Genomic DNA, 19476 nt, shown 5'->3' with positions numbered 1-19476 from the left:
AGAGCTGCCAGGAGAGTGAGTCCTTGGCTCCTTCACAAAAAGCATGTGGTGCAAGTACTCAGCCTATGGAGCAGGTCTTTGTAGAAGCTTTTGTTTGGAACTGCACTTGCAAACAAAGATGTTTCAGCTCAACACCAGAGTGTCCAACCAGCCTGCTGCACAACAGGGTGTAAGATCAGTGTCATCCTGGTCTCCAAGCTGTTTGAAGGAAGTAGCTCTTCATACTTCTTATTGCTGTGGAGCTGCAGCTGTGGTGCCTTCACAGCTAAAGGTGCATTCACTATCCTGCTCAGATACTGTTGCCTGAGTGTGATTATGTGTCTTTTATTCAATTTAAATCTCTTTTCAGACTGAATGCTCTTATGCTCAGCCTGAGATCAGGAAAAAATATACTGGGGACTCATCCTTTTTCTTTCAGAGATTATTCTATGCTACAGGCATAAAGTCCAAAGTTTAGAGCCAGCAGTAGGTTCAGGTACCTCTTATTTATTCCAGGACTTGGGCTCTTGCAAATTAAATGGATGGATCTGACATCAAAATTCTTTGATTCACATTATCTAACCTGGGGCTGTTTAGATTTAAGATTCAGGTGTGAGCCCATCTTTGGCAGACTTGTGCAGGTTAAACTGCCAATTGATTTTTACTTGCAGAAAGCTGGAAAAACTTTACTGCAAGACTGGCTCAACGTCTCTCCCTTGTGGTTAAATATTACTGTCCTGGGGCTGAGAGTGAAGTAGAGTCCCAGGACTGCTGTCTCCAGGCTTGCTTCCACCGTGACAGAAAAAAAATCAGACACTTCTAGGTCTGCTGGTATTTGTAAGCTGAAACAGGTCCCACCCAGATAAATGGTCAATTTCTGCTCTCAAACGAGCTGTGGTCTGCTCCAAGCCCCTAAGTGGATTGCCTTCTGGCCAGCCTAGTGCTGTGATGATTGAAAAGCTGAGAGGAGTTAGAAGGGGGGTGGGTAGGGATGCAGTGTTCAGAGGCTGTGTGGACCCAAACTAGCTAGATTCACAGAACTCATCACTCAAATCACTTCTTGCATTGCTCTCTGTTTTAATTCTCCCTGAAACAGCCCTCTCCTATGAGTGAAACAATCTTGCCTGCAGATTGAGGGGGGTGGGAGGGATTTGAACATTAATCTGATGTAGATTATACATCCGCCTCCCTCTCTCCCCCCCTTCTCACTCTCTCTCTCTCCCTCTCTTTCTGTCTGTTTCTCTCCCCTCCCTCTCCTTCCTGCTTCATCTCTTCAAGAAAGTGAACATAAAGTAAAATACGGAGAGAGAGAGGCAGAGAGAGAAAAAGCTCCCTGAAGAGGGAAAGCCCCAGCAGCAAGTAGCTGTTTGGATTTGCCTGGTGCTGCCTTTCTTGCTTTACTCCTAAGGAATACCTTTAATGGGATCAATTGCTTCAGTTCCTTTATAACCAAGTCCACCGGAAAGGCAGCCTCAACATATTATGGGCAACTGTGTGAAGTCTCCTCTGAGAAACCTCTCTAAAAAGGTATGTTCCCTGAATCAATCCAGCCCTGCTTCTTGGGATGGGTGACACTGTGGGCAGACAAGAATGGGAGGTGGGAGAAACAGAGATGAGTATGAAGGGTTCAGCTTCTTCAGCAGTCTTTTTCTGTAAGAGCTGCTCAAGCAAGTGCAGCCAGTAGAGCCCAGGATGCTGAGAGCCATAGTATGTATAAATCAGTGTGTGTGTAGGCTCGTGTCCTGCTCACTGTGTGTGTACAGCTGTCCTCTGGGTACATGCAAGCATGTGCTTGTTGATGTGCACAGTGTGCTGGCACACTCCTGTCAGGGCATCTTGTGTGAGCTTTGGCTGAGAGTTATCTACTTGAGTAATCACGTGTGTCATGGGTGTAGGGACATATATGCATGTATACACGAAGGGTCTTGTGTCTGTATGTGTTGCCATTGCTGTGTAAGAGTATGCACACCTATGGGCCCATCTGAGGTATGTGTGTGTCCTTAGCTCTTTATGTCACTACACAGGAATCCTGAGTGCCTGAGCAGGTTTGCTGTGAGTGCAGAAGGGGGCATTTCTGTGTATCACACACATGCCCTTGCTTACATGGTGATGTGTGTGCTCACCTGCTAGTGCATGTCCTCACAGAATTCTGTGTGTAGACATGCACATGTTTTGATGTCTCTCCATCTTTGCATATGAAACAATTAGTTTTGGTATGTGTTTTGGGTACAAAAGCATGTTTTTCTCCCTGTTCTGCTTGTCCATGCATCTGTTTGTGAGTGGATACACTGGGTCCTGGCTATGTGTTTGTGCATCATGTTGCACGTCAGTGTGGCCCATGTGCCTACATGCTTGGGCCCAGCTGGACTTCGTCTATGAGCTGCCACATGTGTCTGTTAGGCTTCAGCCCACAGTCTACTCTGTGCTGAGGTTTTGCAGTGGTCCTGGGACAAACTAGATTCAGGAATAATTCTGCTGCTATGGACTGCGTTGAAATGGGAACGACATGCCCCAGAAACATTTCTTGTTTAACTGAGGAAGATCTTACAGCACTGTGTACCTGTGAGCCACACGGTTCTCACTTGGCATTGCTGCAAATCTAATAGCTCAGCAAAAAGCTATGCAGTTCATTCTCCATAAATGATGAAGTTATGCTGATCATCCAAAGTATTGCAATGAGATGCTGCCTCTGTGGAGACCTTGATGACAGTGAAATGCCACTGCCATCAAGATGCTTTATCCAGGAGACCTTGTCACCTGGGAAAGCTTCTCTGCGAGGGAGCTGTCTGGGAGAGGACGTCCATTGTAGAGTTTCTTTTGGCTGCATTTTGGCCTCTTCTGTATAGAAACACAATTTGCTTGTTATCTTGGCTGCTGTAAACAAAGCCAGTAATGGCACAGTGCTGCTGTGGGGGAGCTGGGATACTTGATTAGGGAATTCATCACCAAGCAGTTAGGCAGTACTGAGACCAGTCCTAGGTCAGGGTGACCTGCAGGGAGATGTAGAAGTAGCTGAGGTTCACCCAAATGTTGCACATATGAAAAACCCACTTGGTTGCTTGTAGGTTGCCTTCAACTTGGAATAAAAGGAGTTGGCTGCAGCTGTACAAGGCGATTGCAATTAAAGTCTGACAGGTAGCCAGGCTGCTTGAATCGAAATAGATTCAAGAACTTGTAAATTGCATTGTCAGTCTTTGAGGTAATTTATGCTTTTATTCCTAAAAGCTGCTTTGAATAACTCACTTTGTGTCTAGTTACAAGGCCTGGGATGTCAGGGCTGAAGAGAAAAAGTTGCAAAGCTGAATTAGAGCTTTGACATCACTCAGACATCACTCTAGTGAGCTATGAAATAAGGCACTCATCCTGACAGGTCCTGGTACTCTGCCATTTTTTCATCGCAACACACGTGATTATAGTGGAGACTTTGCAGATCAGTCTTAACATTGCCCAACTTCACTTGGCTGTTGTATGATCCCAGTAATTTTTCTCAGATTTTACTTTGAGCAAACTCATTTTGCTGAAATTTTAAAGAGGAGGGACTGCAGACAACACATGTGGAAGCTGACAGTCTGAACTCTTGAATACATGATTTCAACCCAAAATTTGGGATTCACTCCCAGGCACCAGCTGGCTTGGTCTAGGTCTGGATGACACCAGGGTACCTTGCTTGTTCAGGTTGTGACTCCTTGTCTGTTGTTGAAAACTTCAGTTTCCTGTTGTCACGGTGTCCCCAAGTGATCATGTAACCCATCCTGGCTGCTTTTCACTCCAAGAGATCCAAGTTGGGATCGAGGCCCCTCTTGGCTTGCTGTTCTGCAAAGTCCCTCTGACACTCAGGCCAGAAATGAAGTGAATCCTGGTGTGCTTCTGCTGTGCAGAAATTAAAAGCCTTGGCATCCAGGTCCCTCACTTTACCACACCTGTCCACCACTTTGGCCATCTCTAGATCAACCAGGTCTCTTCCCACTCCATAATCTCCTGGTCTGACACAGCCGAGGGCTGGACTTGGCCAGGAAGGTTAGTGGTTTTTCACTAAGAAGGGACTGGGAAAGCCTGATCTCCCCAGTCCTGTTCTTGTATTTTCTTTGTCATGCATACTGCTGTTTCCCCTGCAGTGGGTGGGTGATGGTTTTTTGCCCCATACCAATATCACAGCTCCCTTGCCCTCTCTTCTGCACTGTAGAAGGAGCATGGTGAAGGGAACTTGAGTAGATATTTGCAGGAGAACCTGTGAGACTGCTGGCACAGGGAACACTGAATGCCATAAATCCTGCCTGCAGTGACAGTGCAGGGCAGGGAGCCTTGCTGAGCTGTTCACCTTGGTATTCTGGCACAGCAGCAGTTTGTCTGGTCACAGTCTTCAGTGGCTCAACTGTTTTGTAAAACTGGCAACCTCTGTCGAGACAGAAAAATAATGGGATGACTATTATGAGGTACTGCTGTATAGTTAGGTATAAACTATTGACTGGAAGTGTCAGCAAACAAACATTTGGGGCTGTGGAGCTTTGCATCCTTCATGTGGCTTCACTGGAATTAAACACAGAACTGATGTGGGGTATTTAGGTGATTCATATTATTTGGTAAATTAAACTGAAAAATGTGCCAGGAAATGAAGCTGATAATTTTGAAAATACACTGCACTGATGCCACAAAGCTCTGTAGCTCAACACAGATGTCTTGACATTTGGCTGAGCTAGTAATATGCCATTTGTGGATGGATGCTCATCTTTCAGTTTTTTAAGGACAAGTGTCCTATGTGTCAGAATTAATCAGAGACCGATTCCTTTCTCAGCAACAACTGCAATGAAAATGCTTTTCTGCTCCATCATTTTCTTTCTCTCTGACTTGCTTTTTGAGTTATTTTTGTTTTGATGCTTGATGTTCACATGACATTATACATGAGCAGATTGGTGTAAGACTGTGTACAAAAAGGCAAATTATAAACCATGCATGCAATGTAATAGCACATGGCAGACAGAGAAAGTAGATACAATAGTCTCAGACAAGTGTGAATGGGGGGTGTTTATGTCTGGTCTTTTAGCCTGAAAATTTACCTCAGGCTTTCAGGAAAGGGTTAATAGAGACAATGACAAGTGACAGAGCTTCTCTGATCACCCCTGGGAACGCTGGCTGTAAAAGCAGAATCTTTCCTGAAGAGGAATCTAATGTATGATTAATGTTTATTCTGTAAAACCAAGGGTCCTGTGGGTTGTGTTGGCTTTTTATAGCTGCATGGGAATATCAGGATAAGAGGTTTTTTGCAGAGCCAGGGAAATGCATTTCTATAAAAGGAAAGCAGCGCCTCCTTATAAAATCCAGTGCTGGGTTCTGTTCTGGAGCCTTAGCTTAGCAGGACGTGTGCACTTAGAAAATGTGCAAATGCAAACACTCAAAAATGTTGTGCCCGTGTCTGATCTCCACTTTGGGACTGTCAGTGATTAAAAAGGCCAAGACAGTAAGTGCCTCAAACCCTGAGGATGTAACTAATTAGTAACTGCACAAGGCAGCGTGAGCCTGCAGTTGGCAGGGCCACCTGATGCTGTAAACGGTCTTCTGAAAACGTGATAAAGCGTGTGATGTCGTGTGGCTGAAAAGTAACGTGGAGCCCGTGCAGTGGCTTTGTGCAGGCTCTGCCGGGTCTCCTGGGGATGCCCTGGCAGGTTTGCCCGGGGCACGGGCTGGCACACGTACTGTTAAGTTGGGATGAGCTTTGCAGCTCATTCAAGGCAGTGTTAACTCTGGGGCTGATTGTGGGAGTGTGGCTCTTTGGGCTGTGTCTGGGTAGATGTGAGCAGTGCTGAGAGTTTGATGTAATTTCAAAGAGAAATTCTTGTGGTTGGTTGTTCTTTCAGCTTTTGAGAGTGAACTCCTGGACTTACTGCTTCTGTACAAATCCTAATAGGCCGGTGGGGGGGACGCAGTGTGCACCAGATAAAAGAAATTTAGCAATTATATCTCTGCGAGGCGGTTCAGTAAAACTTCAGAGGAACGAGATGGGGAGGTAACATCCTCTGTTGTGTTGTTTGCTTGCTGCTGGTTGGCTGGGAAGATCCGCCATGACGAGAAGACGAGCTATAAAGCTGTCCAGACGAGCGAAGAGGGGTCGTCGGCTGGCGAGTACCAGGGTCCGCTCATGGTGCTGGCCCAGAACTGCGCCGTCATGCACAACCTGCTGGGGCCAGCATGCATCTTCCTGAGGAAGGGCTTCGCAGAAAACAGGCAGCCTGTACGTAAGTTACACCCAGCGGGGCGAGACACGCACAAAGCCACGTGGACGCGAGTCGGGGATGCGGAGCCGCCCCCGTGCTCCGTCTGCGTGGAGCTCTGTAACTCCCAGCCCTGGATCTCGAGCATCCCGGCTCCAGCTCCAAGTGCAAATACAGTCGCAGGCAAATATCTAACCTGAAGGATGTGCAGGTACCCTTGTGCCTAAGCACCGAGAAAGGAGGATTCTAAACTTGCAGCTATGGAAAATAGATCCAAGCCTACACTCGAGTAGCCATAATCATATGAATTCAGGAAAAGGTTTTAGGACTTCAGGACTTGCACAATCATATGGACTTAGGAAGAGTCCTGTGTTCGAAGCTGTTATTCCAGCAAGACACCCATCTCTCATTCCCAGGCTCAGATTAGCATTTAAAACCTGAATAGCCAGTTAGATGCAAATCAGGGCATCTGTATCGGGAACAAGCTGTCCATATTTGATACTGTTCCTATCAGTTCACAGTGAGCACACTAGTACCAGCAGACATAAGCAGACAGCTGCCTCCTCACAGATACCCAGACACAATCTCTTGTGCACTGGCATACCCAGCCTGACACTGCAGCAATCCCAGCCAGTTAAACTGAGGAACATCAGGCTGTCCTTATATTTGCAAATAGTGCCAGGCTACCAAATGTTATTACCCTCCCACACGGAGAGAGAGAAATAGCAAAAGCACTTCTATTCATTCAGTCTCACCTATTGTAACTAGGTGCTCATATGCATCCAATGTATGCATTTATAGACAAACAATAAAAATATGTGCTTTTATGTATGCATCCCAGTATTGTGTCTTTACAAGAACTAAAACATATATTTGCCCCCAAACATTCTACTTCTACAATAATGTGAATTTAAAGGCAAACAGAATTTAATATGATTAACACACCTTTTATGGATATGTATGAGTGAATATGTGCATTGTCAGATATTCACCCAGGGCCCTCTGTGTTCTCATGGTGAAACAAAGCTTACCCCAATTGCCTCAGAACCAGAGGTTTATTGTCTCTCTAAGAAACCTCTGCTTTACTTGTGTGTTGATATGGTCATCTACAGCTGTAGGAGACATGTAGGTCTTTATTTCTGAAACCTTTGCTTCAACCAACAACTCAAAGAAGAGTAATTATGTGTCATTATTGATCAAAAGGCTTTTGTTCTTCCTAACCTTCAGCCACTAAGTGATCACACAGTCCCTGTGCCAGGTCACTAAAACATGAAACACACTCTTGCACAAGTACACTTGCTGGCCTGCACAGAGCCGCCTGTCCCTAGTGGACAGCTGGACAAGTGTCCATCCTCCTTAGGCCATGGAAGCTCACTGTACCCTGAGAGGTCTCCAAAATAGGATTAGTGATGCCGCTAAGTACCTTGATGTAGAATAAGTGCATCTAATACACAGCTTTACTTTTACTGATTCTCTAGGCTGGCAGGATTTCTTGTGCATAGAACAGAAATAAATGAGGGTGAGACCATTAAGTATAATGGACTCTCTGGGGGTCACCTCTGCTCATATCTAGGATCTAAACTCTTGGAATAGTTTTATTCCTCTTCCCATATGTTCTCCGAAAGCTTTAGAGTGATTCAGCCCATTTTATCCCACGCAATTTTACTCCTTAATCATTTTAGGGGATCTTTCAAATTTAAAACAGAGAACCTCTTCATGATATTAGTTATCACTTGAGTCAGATTTTTGGAGGGACATAAACCCTCCCCCTCCTTCTGCATTTGCAGTATCTGGCAAATGCAAATTCTTTGGTGTGCAAAATTAGAGCCAGTGCTGAAGCCCCCACTTCTGACAAGTGTCAGAAGACCGATGTCAGTTACAATGCAGTCTTCAGTGAGGGAGGAGGAGGAGGAGGATGGTCTTGGGAGGACTGTGCTGGAGGAGGGCCCAGGTCCTACCCTGGCCACTCTCACAGACAGTGGCTGCTGCGGGTGAGGCATGGCACCCTTTGCACCGCGGGGCTGGTGCTCACAGCCCTGCAGCTGCTGTGCACCCAGCCACTATCTCCGGGGATCAGTGTTTGCAGTCTCTGGAATAAAGTGCACAAGGTGCTGGAACTGATCATGGGTGGTTTTCTTCTGTTATTTTATCTAAGGCAGGAGGGCAATTATGCCTCCTGCATCCGGTCTGAGGAGATTGAATTGTTTTATTACTTGGTGTTGATGAAAGCAGAACAAATGGGATGACATGTTTGAAAATACCAGGTCTGTGAAGGATGAAACAGCAGAGCCAGCATGCTCCAACAGTTCCATCCAGCACAGAGATGCCTCTGGGAAGGTTATGAGTGGCAAGCTGGTCATTTCTCTGGCACAGCCCACTTCTGCACAGACGTAAACCAGTGTGTGTCCTAGTTTGCTATGCACTCTGAGCAGCTGCCATTAGTTTCCAGAGGAGGCTGTGGTTAAATAGCAAAGGATCATCCTTCTCAAAATGATCAAAGGCACCATTTCCAGGCACATGTGGTGAGGCTGGAGGACACCTGGAAGGCAAGGAGAAACTCCCCACAGTTGAGGGGAAAAGCGGAGAGCGAGACGACAAAAGAGATCGCGTTTCTGTGTTTCCAAATTCTCAGATGTTTTGGATTTGCCTGGGAGCCATGAGAGGAATTAGAAAGGGCATTTAAACCAGAAAGCAGTGCATTTCCATGCTCATCTCTTCTTCCTGGTGCAGTGTTGGAACTTTCCTATACTCTTATATCCTCCCCCTTCTTCCAAGAAATTCAAGTTGGATGTTTGAAGTGGCAGTGTTTCCTGAACATGGTGAATCCTTGTCCTGTTTCATTTGTAGATGACCTTGATTATGTATATGTTGTGTGTCTGCCTTCATGACTGGTTTCAAAATGCTTGTATATGGAGCTGAGGCTGGGGGGAAGGGGGAAGTTACTACCTTTTTGTGGGGATAGATTGTAGGAGATGTCGCTGAGACCTTGACTGTGAGAGACCTCATGGCTGTTGCTGTCCTGCCAGAAGGACAGAGATCAAGCAGTGATCTGAGCAGATGATAGTCTAGACCTGCTGGTTACAAGGACTGCTTCCAGCTGCTTTGATCTGTGTGTGTCAGCGGGAGTGGCAGTAGAAATACAATCAGAGCTCCAGAGGAGATCATAACTGCTACAGGGACAGTCTCTGCTCCAGAACTTGGTGCTGGGGAATGATGAAGCAGCTTCATGAAGGTGCCAATAATACCATCAGTGGGGAGGCCACAAATCTTGCTGTGTTGATCCAGGTCTATTCTGTTCAGGGACCACCTGTCATCCCCCTGTCCACCAGAGGAGAGGGAGAGGGGCTTGCAGAGAAATATGTGCAGGTTAACACCCCTCTCTTTGGGAAGGAAAGCTGGGAAGCCTTCCTAGGTAGATGGTATTAAACATGTCATCACCTTCTTGTTTCTTCTCTCACTTTCTGGCTTGTTCCAGAACCCTTTGTACCAACAAGTGCTATTTTGAAACTATTTTGTGGCCAACAAATGTCTTTAACATAATATTTCTCTTTTTTCAGGATAGAGAACTGCGTCCAGAAGAAATTGAAGGTAAAAATTTGTTGCTCCTTCTTTGTCCTCTTTCTCCCTCCCCAGTGAAAACCTATTGGCTGGCCCTTTCATGCTGGCCCCCATGGGTTAAAATAATTTGAGGCAAATCAAGGGAGATGATTACTGGAATAATAATGTATAAAACTGAAAGAGTTCTGGCTGTGAAGGAATTTGCATCCATTCCATATTCTTCAGGGTGAGAGGATAAGTAAGTAATGGGATATTGGCTGTTAGGGAGCTGCTGTCCCTCCAGCTCCCACAGAAAGTGTTGTGGAGCATGATACTATAATACAGCTCCAAGGAAGCTGTCTTACCTGCTAATCCCTACAGTGAGGGGTATATAATAGAGTGCAGAGGTAAATGTTGGAAAAACTTACTAGTTGCAGTTTCTTTAGGGAGCACAGTTTAGCAATGAAGCATTTGTGACACTCGTGGTCCAAGCAAACTTTCCTGCCAGGAATGGGCCAGCAGCGCTGCTGACAGAAGAGCTTAACTTTGCTCCAGTCATTGCCTCATGTAGGGAGGTCTGGTGGGAAAATACTGACTATCTTAGAGAGTCTGGCTTCATAAAGTGCTGTTTATTCTGGGGAGTTTTCTTGGAAAAGGTATTTCAAGCTGTCACTGACAATATTGTTCTTCCTTTCCTGCAGAATTAAGAGAAGCCTTTAAGGAGTTTGATAAAGACAAGGATGGGTTTATTAACTGCAGGGACCTGGGGAACTGCATGCGGACCATGGGCTACATGCCTACTGAGATGGAGCTAATAGAGCTCTCCCAGCAGATCAACATGAACTGTGAGTAACACACACCCAGTTGTACCTGCCTGTTGCTGCTGTGCCCTGCATCATTGCCTCAGGCTCTCTTGGTCTCTGGCTGTCTCTTTTCCTTTGGATTTTCCCTCTCTCTTTTTGGTTCTGATTTTCACTTCTTATCATCTCTCCTGTTTGTCTCTGGTCCCTAGAAGTCGATGTTTGGTTTTGCTTATCAAAGGGACTGTGTGGACTGTACTGTATATGGGAACAGTGAGTGGAAGGGTTGTCCTTCATGCTTATGTTGTCAGGTATAAAACTGCCCTTAATGTGTGCAGTCAGGCACTGATGCACAGGTTCTGTGTGTTGTCACATTGAAGCTGTTGTCAGATGGTGTCAGACTGAAGAGCAAGCCTGGGAAGATGGGGATGCTTTGTTTAGATGGGTGATGGATGGGCTGTTGGTCTGTGGTGGTTTTTTTGTGTATCTGCTGTGTGCCTGGGGATGGGCTGTGAGCGAGCTGTGCTGGCAGCGTCAGATGGGAGCATCTGCTGCAGTCATGGAAAGATGTGACAAATGCATCTGATTCACTGTAACTGTGTTTGTGACCCTTGTCTTTCACCATCGTTTTTGTCAGCTCTCATCTGTGGCAGTGCAGGGTATCACCTTCAGCCAGGTGGGGAGAAGCATATTTAGTGCATGTTATTTCTGACACAGGATTATGTTAAAAGGACAAATTACTTGGTGGAGGGAAGGAGAACAGCTGTGACATATGCAACCAGTCACACACAAAAGCAGCTGATAACCCTGGCACACAAGTGCTTGGGAATTTGAGAGTGTTGCTGACAGCTCTCAGGGCACTAACAAGTAAAAGAACTAATGCAATGAATAAACAGTTGGACATATATTAGCTGCTGTGATGGAGCAGGACTGCACCACTGCTGCAGGGCACTGCCCAGGCTTTGCAGGAACATCATGCTGTGCCCTTGCCATGCCCTTTGGCACAGGCGCAGCACAGTGGTGCTATAAGCACTAGAACGATCAAGCCTCTGATACACGATGTGATGCAATAAGGGTGTGACAGTCCATGGCAGCCTAGGATGGAATAACTTGGGCTCATTCTGCCCAGCCCATAATCCAGAAAATACAGGGTAAAACTACCTCTCCTTTTCCTTCCACTGTCCCACACCTTCTGTGCTTTGCTTCCTGGAGGGTCAAGTGCTCTCTGGGGCACACAGAAATGCAAAGTGAGTGCTGGTCTTGGCTAACTTATGGAGTTCTTACACACAATCTTTCATCTTGTCCCAAGTGGGTGGCCATGTGGATTTTGAAGATTTTGTTGAGCTGATGGGACCAAAACTTCTAGCAGAGACTGCAGACATGATTGGTGTAAAAGAACTCCGTGATGCCTTCAGAGAGGTGAGTGATCCCTTCCGCGTGCTCCCAGAGAGGTGAGCAACACAGGACAGGATAGAGAGAAGACCCACTGGAGATGAGAAGAGGAGGAGGAGAGAGCAGCACAGTGGAAGATCTAGAAAGAGCCCAGTCAGGCATGGAATAAGGAAAGAACAGAGAACATTGCTAAGATAAAGAAACTCTTGAGGCAAGGAAAAGAAAAGCTGATGCAGACAGAGCATTTGCAAGGGTTTTCTGAGGAGAAAAGACAGACTGGATCCAAAAGACACTCAGAGGAGGAAAAGGGGGAACATGGAAGGAATGGAGAAAATACAGGGCACTTAGGAGCAAGACAGTACAAAAACCAATCCAGAGCAAGATCTGTTTCCATTAACTGCATTTCCCCTGCTGGTATTTTTCATATACTTGCAGTTTGACACCAATGGAGATGGGGAGATCAGCACCAGTGAGCTGCGAGAAGCCATGAAGAAACTTCTAGGGCAGCAAGTGGGTCACCGGGATATTGAAGAGATCATCCGGGACGTGGATCTGAATGGAGATGGGCGTGTTGATTTTGAAGGTGAGAAGGGATCAATGCTCGCTGTCCATCTCCCCTGGTGAGAGTCAGAGTTTCAGATCAGAAGCTGAAGTGGAAGACTTGCATGCTCAGGGCCCAGGGTTCTGAAGTGTGGAGAAAAAATAACTTCATTTTTTCAGTCAGATGAATTGTTCATTTGTGTATTCTCCCTTGCTGCATCTCAGTTTCCATTGGGCCTCCATAATTCTAGCATGGTAAGAGACAGAACCTGTCATACAGAAACAGATCCTGGTGCATACCTGCTGTGCCTGCCATTGTTTCATGGGGCATTGTCTTTTCTTTAAATCTATTGCAAGAGCTGTGAAGAGGTGGCTGAATTGCTTTGGAGAATGTATTGCACCTTCCATTTCCTCTGGCTCACCTTTGTTATATGGCTTTATAGAGAATTTGTTTCTGTGCCTTTATGCCAGAAGATGGTCACATGCCAGCTGTGCTCACTAAGACTGCAGATATCTGACCCATAGGTGTCATGTTAAATCCTAGAGATAATTAATTTCTTCTCACATTTTCCATGCCAGAAGAACTTTGAAAAATAAGAGTGGTTAGGCTAGTATCCTAGCCATTAGCTGTGGCAGAAGCAATATTAATAGAGCCCAGGGTTTCTGGCAAGGGAGCAGTTGATATCAGACAGCTAAGAAGATATAAGAGCTGGAAGGTGTGAGAGTGTGACAGGCTGCTTTTTTCCCCTGGTAGAAATCCAGATGTCCCTTTGCAGTAAGGGTGAAATACAGGAACTATGAAATTAAAGTAAAATTGACATAATTTTTTTGGCTTAGCAGTATTCCTGGGTCTCTTACATGACAAGGCATCTCATTCCTCGGGATTACTTCAGCCTCTGAGGGCTTTGAAATTATTAGAATCCTAGAAAGTATCTGGTAGCTGCAGTTGTTCTAATGCACTGGCTGATTACATGACAGTAGCTCTCCTTGTTTCTCACAGCTAAATTATGTTAGACAGCTAAAATACATTAAATGCTATCCCAGTATCAATTTCTCTGTGAGTTACCACTTTAGTTGTCAAAGGACACCTCTATCAATGGAAAAGGAGAAGTCAAGGGGGTAATTTCCACTGCCCTCCTCTTTGCAGAGTTATTAGTTCCTCAGCAATTCAAGTGCAGAATGAAAACACATTTATATTTGATGGCATTTACACTCAATTTGAACAATTGCAATTGACTTCACAAACTGCAGGGTAATCAAGAAATAGATCCAGGGTATCCTTACAGTTAAGATGTATCTTTAAAAACAAGAAGTCCCTTAAAGTAAACTTTTCTCTGCAAGAACTCCAGTATAGATACTGGCACAACTCTCATGCTTTCCCACACTGGTATCTCTGTGAAATGGCAAGTTTACTAAGAAATCATACCATGTTCCCAAAACTGTAAATCAAGGTTCCCTAAAGTTACAGTGAAGGGAGACAATGCTTGCTGTAGTGTTGCACAAAGAGTTTCTTGTGCAAGCAAGACTGTAGGTGGCTGGGAAGGAGTCCAAGGCAATGAATTGACCTGCCAGAGGGATCTTATTGCCATATCTAATGCAAGGATTAAAGGCCATGTTGTGTGAGCTCTCAGGGCCAGTCTCGGAGCACACAGGCTTTGCTGGCAGCCTGGGGACTCCCAGTCTCACCCTGGCTGCTGTCTCCAGTGAATGAGAGCTGGGTTGGGAACCATGGCTGCCTTCTGGTTCAGGGCTGTGTTGTGTTGTTGGTTGCAGAGTTTGTTCGCATGATGTCCCGTTGAAGATTATTCTCAGCTAAAGAAGAATCAGCACCTTAGAGAGGGCAGAAGAGGACCTAGATGGAGCATCTAGCCCCGATGTTCCTACATGAAGGTTTATCGGCTGGCTGCAATTAGGACATTGCAAGATGACCTGCTGCTCCTCCCTCATGGTGGTCCCCATGCCCCTCCACCCTTTCACACTGTGAAAGACTTGCAACTTCCTACAACTGGAACCATTCCTTGAAGAAGATTGCAGGAAACTGCAGAGCCAGGACTTGCCATGATGCTTTCATGGGATATTTGCAACTTTAGACTCCTCCTCCCCAGCTTTATTCTCCCACCAGCTGCTGCAAAGCAAAAGCAGGAGAAATCCTCTTGGCTTGGTGGATGAGAGCAAAGCCATTGGGACTGGTGGCAGCCTCAGGGCGTGCTCTGCACTTCTTGGTTTCCCTTGGTGAACCCTGTCTGTGTTTGCTGTCTCAGTGTGTGTCTATCTGTGTGGAGTTATTTATGCTTCCCCAACACTTATTTGCATCTCCTGTGGTTATGTTTACCGAGAGTAAATTCAAATATATGTCTTTTGGGGGGAAAGTGATAAATATGCACGTTGAAATGGTGTGGAGCCTGGATGTCCCTGTGAGAGGTGGTGACTGGGCTGGGGGAGAAGGGGTTGGGCAGATGCACACCCCAGTGTCTGCACCACAATCCAGAGGCAAGTCCTTGCTGCAGAAAGGGGAGTCAGTGCTGACAGAGTCTGTGTCAGGACTCTGCCCTCCCTCCTACTGTCCTCATGGCCAAGGGGCATGTAGGTGCCTCACAGTGAGGGCAGTACAAAGGGTCCCCATCCACTGGCATGGGCACAGGTGAGAGCCCCTGCAGTATCGTGGGAAGGAGCAATGGGAGAAAGGGCCCAGAGGGGAGCTGGGTGGGAAGGGGATAAGCAGCAATAGCCAACCTCACCCTTTTCAGTTAATTTTAAACAACTGTGAGCACATGTACGGTGGGGCCATGCTGTGGTAGCTGAGCTGTAGCTCCACTGGTGCTGGGGATTGGCTGGGAGCCTCCAGTGCCCTGCTCTCCAACCTCTTCACGCTCAGAAATGCTGCACATGTCTGCAGCAGTGATGACAGCAGCCTCCAGGCCCTACCAGCTGCTTCCAGACGCATCAGATCTTATCCTCCTTCCCCCAAGATGCTCCCAACCTACCGCTCCCTTTCCCTACTCTATCAGACTTACAGTTGTTTCCTTTCTCTATGCAAAGACTCGGTCACAAGTTACCAGGATTAATTTCTGTTTGGCTTCAAAGGACACCATCATCAGTGTGTTTCTTGGTGTGACTGGGAGCTGTTTTCCTCTTGGCTGTCTCCTTACTCAAACTGGAAGGTCAAGGACCAAGGTCCTGCTTCCTCTGTCTCAAATCTTTCACTTCCGAGATTCTCTATCACATTCTCAGGGTTCACAAACCCATGTCCCAAAGGAAGATTTTCTCTTCTGCTTTGCTTTTGCTGTGCCATCCAGCATAGCTGTAGTGATGGCTGATGCTCCAGTGACAGAAAACCATGTTTCTCCTTATATTTGTGTATGTGTGCATGTTTACTTGTGTTTGCACAGGTGTGTGCACTAGAAGGGTTTGTGTGTGTGCACCTAAAAGCAAGGAGTGCAGATAGTTACCTGGGAGTGAAGCAGTAGAGGAGTTTATATGCAAGTGGGTGTATGCCCACTGTGTGTGTTTATCTATGGAGCTGGTCCCATCTTGGAAATGTGGGTGTGAGCCAAGAAATTGGAAAATGGATATTTACAGATCTCCACATTTACTGGCTCGGTAGCTGTATTATTGAGGGTGATACTGGAGATGAGGGTGATAAACTGAACAGAGTACAGAGTCCTGGTGTGTTACAAGTGTGTTTAGGGTAATACTGGGGAGGGGAGCCATGTGCAGCCTTGTGTCTGCTGGTACACAGCTGTGCTTCACTTACAGTGGAGCCTGCTGAGGAAGGAGCTGCTTGTGCATGCGGAGCAGGACAGCTGTGCTGCTGCCTGTGTGCTGCAGAGTGCTGTGCCTGCCTATGGGCACTGGGGATGGCTCAGGGTGTCTGCCTTGTGCCACAGCCAGCCTGCAGGAGCCCAATGGATAGTCAGAGGCCACAAGTGTGGCTGCTTCTGCCTGCTCCTTCCCAGACCCTGCCCTGAGCAGTCACATCTTTTGCCCACAGCGTCAGATGGCAGGACAGTCTTTATTTAAAATGGTCCCTGCATGTCTAGAGGCTGGGCTGATCCACAGTGCAGCATCATGGTGGCTGGGCATCTTCCTTGCAAACCACGGCCACTTTCACTTAAGTGGGTCCCTGTGTTTGTGGTGTGGCAGAGCTGTGCCTGTCATCCCAGGAGTACTAGGCAAAGGCTGGCTGCAGGACACCTTTCTATCTTTGCAGAGGCAGTCCTGGAACCTTCTGAGGAAAGCTGAGTCTGCCAAATCATCTGTAGCTCTTTTCTGCCAGGTCTCACCATGATACAGTGAACAGGTCAGACAGGGCAGGTCTTTTTTTTTTTTTAATTTTTTATTTATTTCTTCCAGCAGAAGCTCTTGAGCTCCTGCTGCTAGCCTGATTTTACTTTCACAACAAACCCCAAATAATCCCAGGGAGTTTTACTATTTCCTTGTGTAGACGGGGGCAGAGATTAAAGATCCAATCTAAATAATCTAATTCCAGAGATAATCCTTTTGCTCTTATCTCCAATTTTGTACCAGGAAGCTGCTTCCAAGGAGCTCTACGTGGCAGGGCACAGCTGGTCCCTTGTGGGCAGCTGAGCTGTAGCCCTGTGCCATTTGGGAGGGCTATGGGGCAGTGGGGCTGGCTCACACTGATTTCTTAGATACCTCATTAGCCATGAGGCCTGCTTCTGACCCACATCTTTTTGCTGCTCTTTTTAGACATCCCAAATGCTGATCCCATTTTCCAGCAGCAAATGGCTAATACCCTAACCATGTGCTCATCACTGCTTGTGAACAATCAGGGTGCTAGGTAGAACAGGCAGGACTGATTCAAGACAGTCATTTTGGCACAGCTGCCAGGGGACAGGGAGAGGTCAAGGGATTGAGAAAATGACCCTGAGCCTTTCACTTGTAGGTTACTGGTGTAAATCCAGCCTGCATCGAGGGACAGACTGATGGCTGAGTGGATTAGTAACAGGATGGGGCCTTTGACATCTGGGGCACAAACTGGCATCAAGTTGCTGGTGTGATGGCAAGTATTGCTTTGGGACAGCAGTGTAGGACACTACGGACACAGGCCAAACAGCATCTGCCATCCTCTGCCAGGAGCTGTGAACAGCCTGTGAGCCAGCGTGAGGGGCTCCTCTTGCCCCAGAAAAGGACATCCTGTCCCTCCTCACTGCTGCTCAGTTAATCCCTTGTGCTTTGTGAAGCACTACTGATTCTTGGGAAATGAGCATCCAAGCTAGTTTTTAGAAAATGCTCACCCTGGGAACACCTGGTAACACTTAAAGTGTTTATGTGCTTCAAAGTTGTGTTCCTGACCCACACATCGCAGTTGAAAGTGTAGGATTAAGGAGGATCATTTGTAATCAGCACAAATGAGCTCTAATGAGGCCTCTCTCAGCCTCACCAACTGGACAGCATTGTCCTGGCCATAGCTGCTTGCACTCCTTTGGTAACAGAACTTGGGGGACACCCAACAGGTCACAAACACAGCAGGGATACAGGAGATTAGCCTGGATTTGATCAGATGCTGCCAGGGCTGGGGTCTGTAATGCTGAGATGATTTGCCAGGAATCAGCGTGTGGTGGCCGAATCTGGAGAGGTGCTAAGTGTACACATTTCATACTACTAATCTGGATGTGCTTTCCTAAGGCACCCTGTAGTTTTAGGAAGCCCTTCCTTGCAGCAGTGCTGGTGTGGGAGTGCAGCAGTGCCCTGTCTGTCCTGGCCCAGTTATATCATGAGCCCAAGAACTGATGTCACAGCAGCAGGAACATGCTTTGGGATCCACTCCAACCTGGGCAGAGCAGACTGGGTGGGGGGTGGGTGGTTATGCATTCTGCCAAACTGTTCACTTCTCCAAGGCTGGGTCTGGTTAAGAGGCCCACAGGTGCATTACAAAAGCAACAAATTCATTTAATTCTCAGTCCGCAGCACCAAGTCTTTATTTATAGAAGCAAATGCTTTGCGAAAGACTTGAATTAATAAAATACCACTGGCATTTAGAAGCAGCCACTGCTAATGCAGCTGGTGCCAGGAGCACAGCCCTGAGGCCTGGCCGGTATCTGATGCCTCAAGGAACAGTGTGATCAGACAGAAGGGCAAACATTAAGTAATTTGTTCCCCCTTTGTGTAGGGAGTGAGTTTCATTCGACCTCCCCCTGGGATATCTCACTCCAGCCACCCAAGACCTTGCCAAAGTCCTCCAGAAAACAAACCCAGGATTTTACATTCTCCTATAGTCCAAGCCAGGGCTCAGCCCACTGGCAGTGTCACGGTCACCTCCCCGCCTTCCCCTTCACTGCCTGCTTTGCTTCGCAGGCAGATTATTGCGGTGCAAGGCGCTTGCACGCCACCGGCCGCTTCGCCCCTTACCGGGCGGGCGGCAGCTACTTATTCCCTTACTCCATGGCAGGGGCGAACAGGAGAACCAGCGTGTTCTGCCAAGGCAGCGAGCGGGGCTTGGCAGCTGCTGTTCAGAGCACAGCGGGCACAGAGCTACCGGGACGTAGCGAGGAGCCTCCCCCGACGGCGGTGGAGCTCCCGCTGCCCTAGGTCCGCTTCCAGCCCCTTCCCCGAGCACACCGGGTCCGCTCCGGTCCGCGCTTCCGCAGCGCCGCCCGTTGCCGCGGCAACCCTCCGTCTGCGCTTCCCGCCGCCGCCCCACCGTGCTCCGCGTTCCGCTGCGCTGGAGCACCGCGATTGGCGGCGCGGAGGGGCGGGCTTTGCCCACCCGCCGCCGGCGCTGAGGCCAGCTCGCCGGGCTGTCCCCGCTGCGGACACGGTGCTGGGGAGCCTCGTCCGTCTCCGCGGCGCCTTCCTAGGGGAGCGGGTTCCACAGCCACTCCGCTCCCTGCGCGGGCGGTACCGGTCCCGAGCACCCCGACCCGCAGGGACCCGGCTCCCCGCGCCGCTCCCGTCGCTGTCTCCGCGCCGCTCAGCCCAACCCGCCCATCGCCGCCGCTCATTGGCCCGCCGCCTTATGAATATGCAGATACCGACCCACGGCCGTCTAATGGCAGGCG

At 47.7% G+C, this 19476-nt stretch overlaps 1 protein-coding gene across 2 annotated transcripts; it reads left to right on the top strand.

Annotated features, from left to right (window-relative positions):
* Positions 1-1221: 1221 nt before the first annotated feature.
* On the top strand, positions 1222-14839 carry CABP1 (calcium binding protein 1). 2 transcript variants are annotated; one of them, XM_041488754.1, is made up of 7 exons: positions 1462-1506; positions 6029-6205; positions 9743-9773; positions 10424-10567; positions 11832-11941; positions 12350-12497; positions 14228-14313. In XM_041488754.1, the coding sequence occupies exons 1-7, from the start codon at positions 1462-1464 to the stop codon at positions 14251-14253; spliced, it is 681 nt and encodes a 226-aa protein (XP_041344688.1). In that variant the 3' UTR covers positions 14254-14313. The 2 variants fall into 2 exon arrangements, with proteins under 2 accessions (XP_041344690.1, XP_041344688.1); XM_041488756.1 differs by lacking the exon at positions 6029-6205 and having other exon boundaries at positions 1222-1506; positions 14228-14839.
* Positions 14840-19476: the final 4637 nt, after the last annotated feature.

Source organism: Pyrgilauda ruficollis, unplaced genomic scaffold (genome assembly GCF_017590135.1).
Source record: "Pyrgilauda ruficollis isolate IOZ18807 unplaced genomic scaffold, ASM1759013v1 scaffold9, whole genome shotgun sequence".
In the NCBI taxonomy this organism is placed as follows: Eukaryota; Metazoa; Chordata; class Aves; order Passeriformes; family Passeridae; genus Pyrgilauda; species Pyrgilauda ruficollis.
This window is presented reverse-complemented; position numbering and strand designations above follow the sequence as displayed.

Coding starts and splice junctions, on each gene's coding strand:
- CABP1 (XM_041488754.1), top strand. CDS start 1,462: ATGGGCAACTGTGTGAAGTCTCCTCTGAGAAACCTCTCTAAAAAG. Junction 6,206..9,742: donor TCGCAGAAAACAGGCAGCCT/GTACGTAAGTTA, acceptor CTCTTTTTTCAG/GATAGAGAACTGCGTCCAGA. Junction 12,498..14,227: donor TGGGCGTGTTGATTTTGAAG/GTGAGAAGGGAT, acceptor TGTTGGTTGCAG/AGTTTGTTCGCATGATGTCC.